The sequence below is a fragment of the Musa acuminata genome, chromosome BXJ2-4, assembly GCF_036884655.1.
Source record: "Musa acuminata AAA Group cultivar baxijiao chromosome BXJ2-4, Cavendish_Baxijiao_AAA, whole genome shotgun sequence".
In the NCBI taxonomy this organism is placed as follows: domain Eukaryota; kingdom Viridiplantae; phylum Streptophyta; class Magnoliopsida; order Zingiberales; family Musaceae; genus Musa; species Musa acuminata.
The window spans coordinates 42,552,711-42,570,799 of record NC_088341.1 but is presented as its reverse complement, the minus strand read 5'-3'; the positions used below and the strand labels follow the sequence as shown (position 1 = coordinate 42,570,799).

The window sequence follows — 18,089 nt, the reverse complement described above, 5'->3', positions numbered from 1 at the left end:
CAAATTAGTCTCTGTAGATAATTCATTTGATTTAGGTTGTTAATTCCTTGGGAATAGAGACAAGAAAACTGTGTGGGTTATCCTTTCTCTTATCCAATCGAAGAGGATGTGACTGATGCTGATATGGTCATACTCACCATCTCAGGCAGGATCCATGAGCGGCTTCGGATGTAAGTCTCATGCTCGATGTGCTTGGACATATGTGAGTATATTTCCAGAAGAGAGCTGAGAGCACCTCTTCTTCCCACACACGGTCGCAGAAAACATAAGATAGCTAATTAGCTTCAAGAGAACAAGATGAGGAAGAAAAGAAGCACCAAAGACCACAAAAGTTGCTCAGGAGAAGCTGGAGATACATATCAGTACTAAACCCTGCACGATGGTTGTGGGCATGGATGGTCAAGCAGCGTGCAGGAAACCTAGCGAGCTGGGCGGTCATCGAGGATCACCGGGGATCGTTCCAGCACATGAGCATGACGACGCACCGCCGGAGAATGTAGAACCGAGCTCGCTGCTCCTTCACCAGCAATCGGCACCGCCGGGTGAACGATCGGCAAGGCAAGCTTCCCTCTCTCTTGGCCATCATCCCCAGCAGGTGGTGCCCTCTCTCTCTCTCTCTCTCGGTCTACGGCTTCGATGGGTGCATGGCTGCTCTTCGGTTGTGGACTGGTGAGAGCTCTCGCGCCTGGGAGGACATGGGAGCTGCTTTGCTTCCACCACAGTAGCCTTCTCATAATAGAGGGTGGGGGCAGTGGGTGCAGCCGATCACAGTCAGCTATCAGGTGGTGGTTTGGGACATGGATGGGCCCTCGGGCTTTGATTGCTACACACTGCCTTGTCTGACACTCCAGGTGAGGGCACATGGATGTTGCGAGAGAGAGAGAGAGAGAGAGAGAGAGAAGAGGTCCAAGCTGACTCCTGTGGAGAATGATGCATGAGGTGGTGGGAGTGGAGTCTTATGTTCGAAGAATCATGGTGGGCGAGCCTGAAAGCTTGTCTTGCTTGGCTCAGATCCTCATCATCTCAATCAATTTCAAGTTAATTGCTCAATTAGATTTGAATCGGGCATGAATTATAATGGTTTGGATTACAAATTTCACAGAAAAAATTATATGTATTCTTAAAAGAACCAATCACAGACTTAATATTTTTAATCGATAAATTAAAATAAAATAAAATCTTGAATTAATTTATAATAATATATAAATATATTATTATTAACTCCGAATTAAAATAAAATAAACTTTTAAATTAATGTATAATAATATATAAATATATTTTTATTAACTCTGACTTAAGCATCGATGCATATCGGTTAGTAGGTCGAAAAATATTTGAGTCTATAGAAAAATTATCATTTAGCACATAAAATATCATGGTTTGCCTAACCATGTCAAATGTGGTGTTCTAGCAAAGTCAAGTTCAAAACATGTACAAATATGAAAAAAAAGAAATGTAGGGTTGGGTGTGTTGCAAGAAAAGTCTAATTAGGCCCAATTTTAAGATTACATTCTCTCAAGTAAAAGAGATCCAAAGTTAATGTAATCACCCATAAAACAAGAAAAGAATGGTGGAGAGTTATTTTTAGAATTGGATGTGAAGCAGCTTATGAGAATGACAATTTAATTGGATCAGCAACCAATTTTTGGGGCAATAATTTATCTAATTTCATGTTTATTTTTTTAATTTTAATAAAATATATGATGTAAATCGATGATAATGAGGACAACGAAGAAATGGGATAACAATTTATCTAAAAAATGAGTACAAAAATTATATGTTTATTCTCTCTCGATTTTAGTAAAACATATTACGTAAATCAATGATGATGATGATAGACCATCGTCGATGATAGTGATGCCTATTAGCTCATGAAAATTTGATCAAAATAGATGCTAAATGCAAATTAAGTCACCAGATATGCTTGAAAGAAGACTCATATAATACGATAATCCAACTAAAAATCTTCTAAAAGTTATGAATTTATTTGAAGACACTAAATACAACATTAATTAGCTATGACGCAATACTATCATTAAAAAGATTAAGAAATATATTCTAGGCTCTATTTATTACACAAAATAAGAAAATACTTTATAAGATAAACTTAGTTAATAAATTACTATTGTAATTAGTTATCTTTAGCATCTCGATCTTTATATTTTCAAAAATTACATTAAAATCTTTATACTTACGAAAGTAAAATATTTAACTTCATTGCTCCGACAAAACTCTTCTCTTTTTATTTTTTAACCTTATAAATTTACCCTTTTAACCCTGTATAGGGATATCAATGTTTCACTTTCGTAAATATATAGATCATAATATAATTTATAAAAGTATAAGAATCAAGATACTAAAGTAACTAATTATATGGGACAATTTGTAATTAGCTTTGAAGAAACAATATCTCCTATGACTTAAAAAGGATGCGTGAAACATCCTTCTAGCCACCAATTCACCATTGGTCAGAGAAAATATACTTTAAGAAAAACATATGTCGGAGATAGTGAAAGCTGTGCTTATTTTTGTTCTTGGATGTCTTAACCCTAAATTATCAGTTAATTTAATCTTATGCTAAGTTAGTGCCATTAATGATGGTCCTATGTAGTAGATAGATATTCTCATCATTGTCTTCACACTCAAGTGATTTCTTCCCATCAAATCGATCGAGTCAAGTTGTGGACCATTAAAAGACTTGGTTTGATAGGTCAAGATCGACAAAACCAAGACGATATATATCTCTTCTGGCCAATATAGCATCCATCCAAAGAAGAGATTGCAGCTCGAAATCTACATGCAATCGAGTTATCTTTATGGGACCGTCAGCCAATTGTCTATGATCAGCTGGCTAATCGAGTTCAGATCTGGTGTTAAGTTGACTAAGATATGATAATTAAAGACTCGGATCAGAGTAATTCATAGAATATAGCGAAAAGAACTTTTTATTGTATTACTACTATATTTGGACGAAAAGGATTATGAATTATGTTGCAACTATCTTAGAATAATAATTATTTTGTTTTGATTCTTTAAATATTAGCTACATGAATATTTTTTATGGTACAATTACGAGGAAGGTTGATGAAGTAAAAGTTCATTAGGTTTTGTGTGTAATCTTGAGATAGAATTAGGAAGAAGCACAATGATTTGTTGATTGGAGAGAGGACAAAATTGGTTCTCATAGGCAGAAAAAAGACAGAAAAAACAATGGGAAAAAGGTAAACAAACCTACAAAGGGGCCAAATTAATCAGATTGTACTGCGGTGGGTCCTTCCTCAGGTGGATTGCAGAATCCACCTTTGAGTTATCTCCAAGCAATCATGCCGCTTCATGAGTGCAATTTGGATTCATGCATGGTCGACATGGAGAATATTCTTCTTCTTCTTTACTCCCACATCTTGTGATGATCTATCTACACAGAATCGAAGAAGGAAATGCCTCTCTCTCTCTCTCTCTCTCTCTCTCTCTCTCTCTCTCTCGCACACACGTCGATGGCCATGGGTGTTTCGAAAGATGTTGGAATGGAGGTCAGGTTATGGTCACCTGATGCCTACCCTTTCTATGCTGCTCCTTTTTTCTTTGCATTCAAGCATTCGAGTCCAAGTCATAAAAGGCTTAGCTTTTCTTCTTTTCTCTTTTTCATGTACTATGGAATCCTCAGTGGGAGAGAAGACTGTGTTCTTGGCATACTCCTCTCTCAAATCCTTAGCTGGATAAGTCGTTTTCACCCCTCCCCCAACAGAGAACAGTTTTGTAAGTGTTTGTTCTCGATAACCACGAGAGATCTGATCTCTCTCTCTCTCTCTCTCTCTCTCTCTCATGTTGTTTCGGTTCTCTAATATTCTCTGCGTTCTTAGGAACTCGTGGGATGGGGAATGGAGGGTTTGAGACAGGAGGGAGCCGAGTAGAGCCGAAAGCTTTGTTGGAGTTGGTGGGGACATACACGTCATATTCTACGGCGCCGGCCCCACGCCATATTCTACGGCGCCGGCCCCACGCCAGTAGGTGCTCGTCCTCGTGCTCAAGAGGATGGTGGATGATGCGTGCATGGATCTCGAGAGTCTTCTTCGTTTCTGTTGTAGTTTTGTTGCCTTCCCATCTTAAAGCTCACCGCTCTCTCTCTCTCACACACGCACTCTCTTTTTCTCTCTCTCTCTCTCTCTCCTCCTCCTCCTAAAGGAAGAAGAAGAAGAAGAAGAAGAAACGAGAACCCTATCAAATGGCTCTTAGCATTCCTTTTAACAGTCGATGTTTGCGAGTGCAGCATCATCAAGATTCACATAGGTTCAGCATCTTTGGCCTCTGATATCATATGAGAATCTTGATGATGCTGCACCGGCAATTGGCGACTACGCTCGTCGAGTCTTTTGCAGAAAGGTGGAAATTCCTTCAGGTCTGGAGAAGAAAGGAAAAAGAGAGGTAAGTTTGCTTTGATGCTTCTTTGTTGTTTATCCAGTAAGATCAGGCATCGCAACAAGTCTTATGCTTCTACTTTCTTGTGGCTTTATAGAGAGACGTGAGATCGAGCAAGGTTGTAAGGGACAATGACTTTTGGAGGAAGCTCTGTTTTGTTTTAGATTGCTACACCTAAGTGTTTGACTAGCAGCATGTAATGAAGAGCGAGATATGTGATTCCTCTATTATAAATCCTTGTTTTTTACATGCACATCTCCTCTCTTCCCCTTTCTTTATTACTGCTCATCTTCTATACCACTCCTCTTCTTACAATCCTTTGGTGTCTAAGAAAAAAGATGTGGTTGTGAGTCAAGGAATTCATGAACATGCAATGTTATACAATATAAAAAATATATAATTTTAATTCTAAAAATACTTTATATCGAATCTAAGGTCCGAACCAACCATCGGAGACTTGACCCGAGTTCAGGTCTGATAACCATGAGCTGTAGTTTTTGCATGCAGACTACACCCACACTGACCAGCCAAAGATAAGGGAACTTTTTAAGCATAGAACTTGTGTGTTATGTTTGATTCGAAGTATATGACAAAAAAACACTTATGGATTGTGTTAACATCAATAAACAACTTTACCAAAGTTGAATTCCATGAAATATTATCACATAAAAGACCTACGATTTTGATAAGACATGCAGCAGTATTTGGAATAGCCAAATAGATTGTTCCTATAGAGAAGATATGACAACTACAAAGCTGATGTACAAGCTCAAAGGCAAAACTGATAATGGCAACTATGGATTATGATCTGCTTAAAAGTAGACAATATTGTGGAAAGCACCAAAAAGAAGGTGAAGAACATCATCTGTGCTGTGCTGATGTAGCAGATATATTATTTTTTAGTATGTAGACACGCTAGATCGCCACATTGGACATATACAATTTGTATCATGCTACATGAGTGTCAGATGCATGCTATGTTTCATGGTTGCAACAGTAGTATAACCTTTTACCAATATTGTTTTCAGTGCATTTGGCTAAACTGATAACTAGATGCAAGATAAATGAAGACATGTCTAGGGAAAAAGAAGTACACGGATCTCTTGGGGAAATTAGAACAATCAATGATACATTTAATCTTAAAAAGAGAATAAACATTCTTCTACATCACAAACTCCAAATTTTATGCAGATCAACGAAATCCACAATTCACATGGTTACATCAGAACATGTACCAAGCAAAAAATCTGATAGGATAAAAGTACCTCGATGTTGCTTGGTACCTTTTCGAACAAGCCATCAGTGGACAGTACACCATGGCAGACACCCTAAGATTGCTTGTAATCACGCTCTTGAACCAAGAAAACACTGCTGACACAAAGGAAGCTCTTAGAGTTGATACACAATAATAAACTGAATGGTGCTTCATACTTGCCCTTTAGATTCTTTCCAATCTACATTCAAGACTCAGATGAAACATAAACCAAAAAACAGAATTGATTGAAGGATAAATGTAGATTATAAAGCTTTTCCAAGAAATCAAGATACAAATATATAACTCTGAAAACATTGAAAATAAAAAGAGGAAATTTGGAATGTTTACCACCTAAAAGGGACACATGAGATGTGTGTTTGACTGAGTTTACAAAAATATTCTCATTAAGAACATATGTCTCATAGAGTTTTCTTTTTTATTTATTTATGAAATGATATATTTGGAATGTTCATGTTTACTCGGACTTTACAAGGGTTGCAACTGAAAAAACTAACATTTTGCCACATATTATTGTCATCATACAGCATGAATTTGCTCAGGCAGCGAAGTTGAAAGAAAAGAAAATGCATGGTACCTTGACTCCTGGACATGAGTTTTGGATGTAGTACTACTGCCAAGCAGGGGTTCCAGTTCTAGATGCAGCTGTACCACCAAACCCAATTTTTTTCTTTTCTGAAGCTGCAGGCTTCAGAATTTGGAATGAACACATTAAGGTCTCATCGACGCTCATCATAGCACCTGCATTGTCAAATTCACCACAATAATTTGGAGCTGAGAATATTGTTACAAGTTGCCTGTCAGCGAAGAATTCATATCCATCCTCCACCACCTGATAACAAAGTCGTCGAGAGTGAGCATGAGATTTATAGGTGTGAGTTAAAGGGAGAGAAAAAAGAGGAAGGGGGAGGAATGGTCATCCATACCTGGTGAGCACGACAAATAAGGTCCAGATCCTGCTTCTGAAGAAAATCGCTGACCCTATCAGGGCCAAAAGTATATGAAACTCCCCTATCATTCATTCCCCATCCTTGAATTTCTTTACTAGGATCTGACCACAAAAGATCACAGAGCAATCCACTGTCTGGCACATCAGTAGGTCGTGCTAAGTTTCGTATTTGGTCCAAATTATGCAAGTCTGGTGAAAGACCTCCATGCATGCATAGGATCTTTTCATCAATAAGAGCTGCCACAGGCAGGCAGTTAAAACAATCAGTGAACACCTTCCAGAGTCTCACATTGAATCTGCGCTTACATTCATCATAGAACCCATAAATACGATTTATAGATGCACATTCATGATTGCCCCTCAAAAGAAAGAAGTTCTCTGGATACTTAATCTTGTAGGCTAAAAGAAGGCATATGGTTTCAAGGCTTTGTTTCCCTCTGTCCACATAATCCCCTAAGAACAAGTAATTGGCCTGGGGTGGCAATCCACCATATTCAAAAAGCCTCAACAGGTCAGAATATTGACCATGAATATCACCTGTTTACCATGGGAAATATGATGTTAGCTGCTGAAAGAATGAATGTCAACTCAATTTAACAGGACCATTTTACGCAGCTAGTGGTGGAGCAAACTCTGTTTCATAATGCTTGTGTTTGTTGTGTTTTCTAATTAGAAAAAAAACCAATTACAGAAGAAGCTGTTCGTTGAACATGTTATTATTTATTTTTTAAAACTATACTTGCATATTGCAACTTTTAATTAGAAATATTTTTACCATTTTACCTCTAAATTTTTCAAAAACACAAATACAACAATGTTCCTTATATACAATTTCTTCCCTATAAGGAAGTGGTTATCGCCACTTCTTTTTAACGAATAAGTTGCTATAACCAAACATTTTTTTTTAATTGTACTTTCACTTAATATGCTAGAATTATAAGTACAAAAAATAAAATTGCATCCAAGGACACCCCTAATATTTTTAATTTACTTTTCAATAACTATATTGAGAACAATGGTTTTAAGTACTGATTTCAGTGAACCAATTGGACTAGTATAATACTGGTATCAGGAGCAATAAGTTGACTCAAATCATCTGGTATCAATGAATAAAATAATAAAAAAATAATAACAAACTTAATATATAACATTAACAAGCTATGCATGTCCATATAGTACTTGGTTGGCTTAATAAATATTGGTTGATGATCAACATGTATGCTATGATATAACTACAAAAACTATTTGTTAACACAGCTTCAATTTCAAGAGAAGTGGTTATACGTATTAGAAACTACTTGTTAATGGAGTTACCAAACATGTGGCATTCAGATCTAATATTCCATTATCACATATGCAACTATGTTGAATCTTAGAAAACCGAAAAGGAAGGTAAAAAGAACTTTAAAACCAAGTCAAGATAATAAGCACTGAGATGAAAACACTAGAAACAAGCTGCAAAAAAAGAAAAACACAGGAAACCTTCTTGAATGAGACCATGGATTAACTAAAACTATATATGGTTACATTGATTAGAAAGTGTAAATTTAATTGATATGAGTAATCCTAGAGGTAAAAAGTATACATAGAAGAAAATTTAATTACTTACACAGTATTTTTTTTTAACCATAAAAGTGGATGAGAAAGGAAAAAAGCTAATCCACATGGAATATCAAGAGCATCATACCCAACAGTCAGGCAAACTAGGCATCTTCACTTAAATGTTTCTTACACAAGATGGCAAATTTATTCCTTTGTATGAAGAGATTCAGTACAATAGCAAACTGACAATAAGTCTTGATTTGAGATCAAATATGAAATCTACCATAATATAAATGTGGCAATAGAATGAAGAATGTAAAATATAGAGAGAAATAACATAATAAAGTACCACTAACATCACACTAACGGGCAACTGTAACAAGAAATGTCAATCAAACTAAGAAGTCGGGTGATGTGAAGTCCATTTCAAGGCTGAAGATATAAGAAAATAAAGCCACATTTGTTTATTTTTAGCAATCAGATGAAGTGGGAAACCACTAACAAGTTCAAAAGGCAAGATAAATGCTTTTCGTCTTTTATTATTGACTTCATTGTGGATAAACTTGGTAAGAGATGGGTCAAATAGAGATTGGTAAAAAGTTGATTATCCAAGTTCTGAGAGAAGTATTTACTATAATGAAACAAGAAATAGAAATGGTTATCAAGATGTAATGTTACAAAGGTACAGCACATCATCATTGTTTCACATGTTTGGACCTTGTTTTTAGCATTCCACAGGTTACTCTGACTTGAAAGTATTTACTCTCACTCAACGAAGAAAACACACCAAAGAATCTATCATCCTCTAGCAGAAGCACCCTACCAACAGATATTAGTGATATTAGATATATATATATATATATATATATATATATATATATATATATATAGCCAGCATAGAATCAAAGTAGCTTCTTGGAAATACCCACTTCACATTGTAGTCCTTGTTCAGTCAACTACCCAATGTTCCATCACATTAAATTATACGCCAGACTTCTCATTTCTAGTGGAAGCTTACACTACTCGCTCCATATAAACTAGACAATTTGCTTCTGCCCATGGCACAGAACCATCTCAATTCACTGAACTCACATGTTACCATGGGCATCACTGCATGGATTATTCTTTTATTGCTCAATGTAGCACCAAGCATAGCATACATAATTCCAACCGTTGATTACATAATGAATCCAAATGCTTCAATTTATATTACCACAGACCAACCCAGTCATGAGAAACGTTTGTTTCATTTATGGTAAGATCAACCTGTAACTTGCTCCATTTACAGCACTACTAGTCTGACCCATGTTTTACAAGAGCTACTTAATTATAAGAATGGACTCTTACATACTGTGAATGCATATTTCATCCCATGCCAAGTTTAACATACAAATCAAAAACAATGTTCCTATCCAAACAGAAACAGCCATGATCATTTTAGATTAAACATTTTTATTTATCAAAATGTTTGACTCCAATCCAATTTGTCAGATATTTATTATATATTCTTTCATGTGGATGACTTCATCTAAAAGAAAGCCATGATAGCATAATCATATGTCTAACATTTTGAAGATCACGATCATATACGTATACAGTAAAGGACCTTAGAGTGGATCTCGTCATTAACTAAGAAGCACAGACATGCCAATTTGGTGTGCATATTTGTGCCAGACATGGATACGACGCTGATATGTCGTCGACATGGCCGAACACGTCTGTTATTCTTTATTTTTTTATTCATGTGTATATTTTTATTTTATATTTTTATTTATGGACATGGCATATCCATGTCGGACACATACTTCTCCTGTGCCTTTCCTCACCACTCCCTCGCCCTTCCTCACATGATACTCATGTGCAGTGACGAACTCGCACCTCCGTCACCAAATGCAAGCAGGCCCATGCCTTCCTCCTCTGCATTGTCCGCCTCAACGACCCCCGATGCACTAGCAAAGCATCTCTCCTTCCTAGCCATTTCCCCCTTCGGCGACCTCAACTACGCCTGCATTGTTCTCGCCCAGATGTGGCGCCCTCCCAACCTCTTTCTATGGAATGCAATGATCCACGGCCCCAATCCACCCCCCGCACTCTCCTTTCAGCTTATGCTCCACCTCAGCTTCATGCTCGATCACACACATACCTCTTCGTGCATGCAACCTACACCTGCTTGAGTACGGGATCAAGTTCCACGAGGAGACCGTCAAGGCTGAGCTCAACACTAATGCCTACATGCTTAATGCATTGCATTAGATGTACGCCTGTTGCAGCTCCTTCGGAGCCGCTCACCAGTTGTTCAAGGGAAACCCTCATAGAGATGTCATGTCAAGTCATGATGAGAGGGTACATCCATGGAGGCTTTTTCGAGGGTGCATTGCATCAGTTAGAAGGGATGAAAGACATGGGTATCAGACCAAATAAGGCCACATTGATGTGTCTGGTGACAGTTTGCTTTAGCTCTGGTGATTTGGACAGATAGCAATCGCTGCATTTGTATGAAGATGAGCTCGATTTGTTAATGAAGAGCCTCAATTTGGGGATCGCTCCATATTAACAAATACACATGCCTCACCATGTCCATGTCCATGCATCTTAGGTCCTCAATAGACTTTGAACTTCATTTGAAACCCAAATGTTTCAGAAATTATAAAAACAAATGGGATTGGAGAAAGAAGCATCATGTCTAACAAAAGAATTGCATATATTCACCTCCCTTAGGTCTACTCTACTATAGCCATGGTCAAGAAGCATAATTTAGTCACTTTGAGCAATATCTTATTTCTAAAATGAGTCAATGCATGGTCTTATTTCACTAAAGTTTTTGGGAAGAAAACTCAAATGTGAAATCTATTATAATTTTAGCCTCGAAATGATAAGATTAAAATTTTTTCCTTACTAAATTATGCAATAAGATCTTTAGTATCTTATAAGCTAAATATCACAAATGACTCCCATGAAAAGATGCTAACTAATCACAAACACAATCATTAAATATAAATATAACTATGAGAATTGCATCTTATCAGCAATAAAGTGGCAGAAGTGGGACACAAATGAATCATGCAAGTGTTAGAAAATAAGAAAAAGAAGAAAAAAGGTAGTAGAAGGAAAAGAAAAAAAGAAATCATAATAAATTGGATAGTAACAACAGTAAAGGACTTCTTCGAGAGGTAAAAGGAAGAAAAAGGAGATAGGAAAAGTGAAAATTGGTATTAATAAAAGAAGTGTCTTATGTGTAACCAACCATCTGGTATAGTTCCCCAATCTGAGAAAAATGTATTTCCTTTTCTTTTTCTCTTTTCAAGTAAATAAGACTTTTAACTCCTCAAATAAATCTAGTCTGAAAAGTTTCATCAGATAGAACTACTATTTGAAAACAAAGAGAAAATGAATTTTTATCACTACAATTAGGCACTGTGCATTTTGAAAAGGAATACAAGGCCCATACACAAGGGATGTCTCAATGAAGCCTGCAAACTTCTATCTGTCTCATGCCTAGGCACCCATTCAATAACACTATAACCATAATTGCACAATTTCTAAAGAAGGTTGGCATAGACTGTGAAGATCCTACAAGTGGTTGGTTAGAAAATGAGAATGTCATAGCACTTGGTAAAACTGTAAGCAATATGAGTTGCCAAAAGTTTATAAATATAAGGTTAAAGAATAATGAGGCTAAAGAATGTAATGCAGTATGAAAAGGACATATCTAACTACGAGATAAAAGAAAACTCCCATTAGCCAATATTAAAAGGCCAACATGAGAAATTTAAAAGATCCTTGTAAGACATAATGAAGATCAAATCAAGGTGACAGCTTTTTCACAAATTATTTAATTAAAATGTTGCAAAGGCAGTTGTAAATATTTTTAAAAAAATTAGAACTATGAAACATAAGATTTTCTATAAGGTTAATAAGGGTTTCAGAGAGACAGAAATTCAAGATATAGATGTTGCTTACAAGATAATGGGCTATGTGCCTAACTAGCTTAGTTAAGGTGCCTTTCTCTTCTTATCTATATAAAAACAAAGAAATTTGTCTGATCAAACATTTCCTAATAATTTAGGAGTTATTGAATCATTAATACACAGAAAACTAAGAAAATAACTACTCAGATGTTAAAAAGAAGGGGTTAGAAGCAAAGACTATCAATGACTAAAGCAAGAGGGGATACACATTACACCATGATTTGGGCAAGAGATTTAAAAAATGGAAAACCTATTTACTCTATCAATAACCAAGGTGAATCTGATGCATAGGCGATTTGCCCTTTTCCTATATTAAAAAAAAAAATCGAGGTATTCGACTCATATAGCTGACTATCCAAATCTCGTTATGCCCTGTCCCACAGCAAATTATCAGATATGTATAACACCTAGAAATAATAATTTTCTGCATTATCATGATAATATATATTTAAAGAGAAAGAGCCCTTTCCATAAATTCAGCAACCTCTACACAGGAAAATTAAGCAATACTGGAAGCCACTTGGAACACAAAATCTATGCTGTTCAACTAACGAAAGCTACCAAACAAACCATGAAACCGAAATGAAAACAACAGCAATCCGTTCAAGTTTCAATCACCAGATTCCCATGGCGACGCAATAAATTGACGACTAGAGAAGGAGAACAATGACATCAAAACTCGAACCTTTTTCGTCTCCAAATTCAAGATGTGTGCAAAACCATTTCAACGCTGCCGAATCAACCCATACCAAGATGATAAAATCCGAAAAAAATTGGCCTGGGCTTACCGCAAATCTTGATGGGCGCCTCCAGCTCCAGGAGGTTGGGCTGCTGCAGAAAGATTTCCTTCGACACGACACACAGCTGCCGGATCTCCGCCTCCAGGAGTTGCACCTGCTTCCCCGGCCGTCCTCCCTTCACTTCCAGCAGCCGCGAAATGATGCCATCCAGCACCGTAGGATCCATCAAGAAGCTATCTTCCTCCCAGTGTGCCGAGCAGTACAAATTTCCAAGACGGTTCTGAAACGGCCCCTTGATTTCGCCTTGAATGATCTCCTCGCCGAAAGCGCCGCGATCGCTCCCCCGGACCGACTTCACGATGGAACAATTAGCCGATCGATTAGGGTTCTACTAATCCCTTCCTATTTGCGCCGGGGAGAGAAATCGCACAGAGGGTTCCGCCCGCTCTCCTCTCCCCCTTCCTCCCTCAGTGCAAAGGAGAGCGGGCGAGGAAAGAAAAAGACCACCATCGGCGATCCAATCGAGTTTCTATAGTGACGGAGAAAGGTCCTTCTTTTTCCCTTAAAGAACACATCGGGCCCAGCAATCTTAGGCGAAGGCCTAATTTTCTTCCCTGATCACTTTGCCCAAATGCATACCGGTCTCATGACTGGATAAATCCGTTTTCCTCTAATCACAAGGAAGGTAAAGCTAACCCGTGAACATTTGGCGTCATAAAAAATCGTCACCAAATGGACGGCCAAGATGACATCAGATTTGCTCTTAAAGATGTCTGCCACGTCATTCAGAGTCGCAAACGTTAGTGGCATCCGATCAACACCGTTTCGAGGCTTTTTTCACCGATCTACCCCTCCACCGAAGCTGGTCCCGCATGTGGGTCCATCCGGGCTCCACGAAACATCTAGGAAAAAAGCAGGTAAGCAGTGGGTGCGATACGTCTGCAACAAATGGGCAGGTGAATTATTAATTTAAATATTAAATTATTTTTTATTTTTTATTTTTTATTTTTATATTTATAAGATTTGGATACTAAATGATGAAGATAGTAATTATGTTAAGACTCGGTTGACGCTAGCCGACGCCTCACGTCTCGATCAGCGCGATTGTGCTCAGTCAACCGAACCGGAACATCGGCCGAGGCACATTAACGCCTACTCAGGCACGGTTCTTCACGCCACGCCAGTGTCATGTTATCAGCCTGCCTCCTACAGGCGGGCACACCAAACAACAGTAAGCTTCCCTATAAATACCCTCTCATTCATCAGAGAAGGGGGACGGGGGGAAGACAAAACGCAGACAAAAAATTTCACTCCACATCATCTAACTTGATCATCGGAAGGGTCGGGCCGAGCTTCCGACCCGACCTGTATGTAGGTACAAGGGCGAGGTTGCATCTTCCCGGCGTTGCGGAAAAGCTTTCCTCCCGATGTGATGTCCCGACCGGACCACCGTAATCGACCATCCGGACGATCTCGAGGGGGGCCGTGCCAGATCCCCATCATTCGGACCCCAACCAAGCCGCGTCGGCCCCGAGGCCACGGCATAAAGTTGTTTACACTAACACTAAAGATATCTACTAATTTGCCATTAAAGATATCTACTAATTTGCCATTCGTAATACTAAATATTTGCCATTGGCATCAGGAGACCAATAGAATCTTTAAAGACTTTGAACTTGGTTGGGTACTACGAAGAACAAGTCGATGCAATCAGTACATAGAATCGATCCCTATGCAGCAAGCAGGATCATCACACCAAAAACATATTATAAAGTTCGGAGAACCTAAATAAACTGAGACGTGCATCCTTATTGTCAACTAAGACGACGAAACGTTGGAAGGAAGAACACTTCTACGAATAGATTTATTCTGAGAGAAGTTTGAGGCCGTCAGAGAAATGCCGGTCAACTAAATCCATCTCGGTCCTGTCAAACGACAAGCCAATCTCGACACCGTCTCCTGATCTGCTTTCTGCCAGCGATATGGCTCCCGCCCTCTGGATCACCATCTCGACCTTCACCGGCCTTCCCCACCCGAAGTCAGCGTCGTAAACCCTGAACCTGGACGATCCCGCGACGGTCATGGCCTGCTGCGTCGCCGCAAATCGCCATCTCCCGCCCCACCCGTGCACGCCTTCTAAGGCTGCTCCATCTCTCAACCCCTGTACGGCTTTGCCGATTGCCTCAGCGGCCACCACGATTCCATCCTCCCCCACGAGATCGCTCACCTTCACCTCCACGAAGCACGGGACGATGCAGTTGCCGAAGTATGACATCGGCAGCGGCGGCTGCAGCCGAGCTCTGTAATCTGCGAGGAATATTAGATGAGCAATCTTATCGCCGGCGTAGCCGAAGGTCTTGACGAGGCAGATCCATGCGTAGGCGTACGTCACCACGGCGGTCGAGCAATGGAACGAGCCGTGGCGCTCGTCGAACTTGGCCGTCACCGATCTCTTGAGCCTCTGTAACTGATCCTGCGTGAGGCAGAAGGTCGCGCTGACGAAGTCGGACGCAAGGGTGGGAGATTCTTCGGTTCCGCAGCGGTCGAAACCGGGTAATATGTTGACGGAGCGGAGCTGAAGAGGGTTGGGGACGGCCGTCCTGTCGAAGGACGGCGCCGGTTCGGCGAGCTGGCCCGTTCGGCAGGCGGAAGCCCAAGCGTTCATGAACTGCACGTAGCTCGAGCCGTCGCATACGGTGTGTGGCACCGACGCCCCGACGGCGAAGCCGTGGTTAGGGAACACGGTCACCTGCACGGCCAGCAGTGGCTTGGCAGCGCCCGACCAAACCAGCTGAGGCGCCAACAGCCGCAGCTCAGCCACGCTGTGCGCACGTGTCCCGGAGAGCTCCCGGAAGTCCACCCCGACGCACTCGACCACGACGAAGGAGACCGAGTCGCCGTCGGCACAGCCGATCCCGGATCGGTCGTCAGGGCTGGAGGAGCACAACAGATTCCCCGCGAGGGGGTAGAACCGCTGGAGGGCGAGGGAGAGGGACGACCTGAGTCGGGGCAGCACCGAGTCAACGACGACGGCGGTGGGGTGGGGGAAGTCGTAGAAGAAGATGCGCCGAACGGGGCCGGCGGGCGACATGACTATGTCGAAGAAGGAGAGAGGGATGGAGGCGGGCGGCGCCGATCCATTCGTCGGGGAGACCTGCGACTGTTCCAGGACGCGGAAGGCTTCTACCGACACCATCGTCCGTTCAGCCACGACCAAGTCCAGGATCTGTAAGTAGAACAACTTCGTGGCCTGATTTCGACTGCGCTCGGCAACGTTTATCTCTTTGTATAATCTACACAGCTTCGAATCACCACACCAGTTGCGTAAGCGATGCCACGGGAGGTATAACTTCAAGTAATTCGCCCCGTTCGCTTTCTTCTCGTGCACGGTGCTTTGACGGAGCGGACGATGGCAGCAACGCCTTTAAGAGAGAGATCAAACGGGCAAGCCGGAAGCAGAAGCATTGGGTGGGAAAAAGAAAACCATGGAGCGCCCATCGGAAGCGAAGTCGGAACACTGGTAGCTTCGCACCGCTATGGTTGCGCAGATACACACGCTCTCTGACTATACTTTCTGATAAGGACATTGCGGGCCCCACGTAAACGAATCGATGATGTTTGCTTCGTTCATTTATACGGTCAATCATGGCAGGCGGATGTTTAAAGAATCGAACCGTCTAAATTCTGATTTGATTTGAAAGCGACAAACATATGCAGGTCAATTCGATTCCATCGAAACAAATCGACGAGTCAAGGGAGAGACTCGTCGATGGCCAAACGTCGGTCGAGCACCGCTCAAGCACTCTAATGGCTGGAATCGGTAACATCGGAGGAGCGGAGATCTGCTGCTGCGTCCTTGGAATCACCGACTACTGTTGATGGAGGACGCAGGCAACGTGGAACGCCATCGTCTACGTGTAAACACGACGGCAGAACGGTGCATGCGAAACGTGAGGCGAAATAAGAAACATCGTACGACAAGAGAGGACAGGTAATACCCAAATGCATGGTCGGCTCCGCATCTCCGCAATAGGATACGTAATGCATGACGACAGTTCCCGCCTCGCCAGGATGGGACCCACCTACCATCGCGGTACCATCAGCTGACGTTCTACATCTTAAAAGTCCGAAGGTGAGTTGACCTTCCCCTGATTCGACGACACCGTCACTTCCTTTGACCCCATTGGCCAGCGTCCATGGGGTCCCGAGTCTTCTTTCCAATCACCACACCGGTAAGAAAGCCGGTAGTTTCGTGTTGCAGAAGTCTCATTTCTGTGCGAAATTACCGTTTCGCCCCTCACTACGAGCCAGCCTCTAATGTGCGAAATTAGCTGATCTACTTATATCGGACCGGCCGACTCGGGTACACCTAATACGCGGCCCAAATCAATAATCCGGTCTAATAGCTAAATAAAGTTGGTTGAGCTCAATCAGTTTCGGGTCATAAAAATAGGGAATTGCAATGGCCTATTTCGGATCTAAGAATTCATGTTGGATGTAATTTAGGACGTTGGGTTAGATCCATGTTAGATGTTATAAACCAATAAATCAAACACCTCAGTTATAATCGGCTTAAGATTAATTTGCATTTGATAAATCTTTCTTTCCGAAAAAATAAAAGAAATAAATCTTATTCGATGACATAACTAATCGATAAATTCGACGAATCTAAATTACTGTTCCAATATATTAGAGTCTGATATGGAACTAAACTGTGGTATTACACTGGCGATTAACTTCAATCATCTATAATGTTCTTTGCTAATCGCGATTGAGCCGAAACAATAATTATTATGCATAATTCCTTTCTTAATGTAGTAGATCAGATCCAAATTGAGCTTTAGATGCTGATACAGTAAGATGTTTGTCTCCTCCCTAACCATACTTTTTATTTTTGTCTAAATCACACACTATCTTCCCCTGTGGTTAGAAGACTATTTATTTGATGAGATGACAACATCGCTTGTCCCAGATGAGTCTTTTCTTTATGTTGAACTTGGAAGATCTGCCTCCTTATCGAACAACACCAGTTTCATCTAACCCAACCTTAATCCACAAAACAATTCACAGCAGAAAGATTTGTAATTTAGCTTGAAAGCGAGAGGATCATGTTGTGTCTCATGACCATGGAGCAGGTCAGCTGGTTTGGGTTTCACTGTCTGCACAACTTTGAGGGAGGAGGGCTTCAGTTCTTGTCCATT

The 18,089-nt window shown here is 40.5% G+C and overlaps 2 protein-coding genes and 1 long non-coding RNA gene across 4 annotated transcripts; 1 reads left to right on the top strand and 2 right to left on the bottom strand.

Moving 5' to 3' along the window:
- The first annotated feature begins 3,397 nt into the window (after window positions 1-3,397).
- LOC135611012 (uncharacterized) lies at window positions 3,398-4,669 on the top strand. 2 transcript variants are annotated; one of them, XR_010486406.1, is made up of 4 exons: window positions 3,398-3,530; window positions 3,665-3,756; window positions 3,861-4,422; window positions 4,514-4,669. It is a non-coding gene; the product is annotated as an uncharacterized LOC135611012 (long non-coding RNA). The 2 variants fall into 2 exon arrangements; XR_010486407.1 differs by having other exon boundaries at window positions 3,414-3,535.
- An 850-nt stretch (window positions 4,670-5,519) lies between these two features.
- Window positions 5,520-13,403, bottom strand: LOC135580757 (serine/threonine-protein phosphatase PP1-like). Its single transcript, XM_065106219.1, has 4 exons — window positions 12,937-13,403; window positions 6,616-7,175; window positions 6,267-6,521; window positions 5,520-5,784 (listed from the first exon to the last, which is right to left on the bottom strand). Exons 1-3 carry the CDS (start codon window positions 13,112-13,114, stop codon window positions 6,300-6,302), a joined length of 960 nt encoding a protein of 319 aa, XP_064962291.1. The 5' UTR covers window positions 13,115-13,403; the 3' UTR covers window positions 5,520-5,784; window positions 6,267-6,299.
- A 1,140-nt stretch (window positions 13,404-14,543) lies between these two features.
- LOC103982750 (phenolic glucoside malonyltransferase 2-like) lies at window positions 14,544-16,421 on the bottom strand. The gene has a single exon (XM_009399757.3). It carries the CDS (start codon window positions 16,082-16,084, stop codon window positions 14,753-14,755), a length of 1,332 nt encoding a protein of 443 aa, XP_009398032.2. The 5' UTR covers window positions 16,085-16,421; the 3' UTR covers window positions 14,544-14,752.
- Window positions 16,422-18,089: the final 1,668 nt, after the last annotated feature.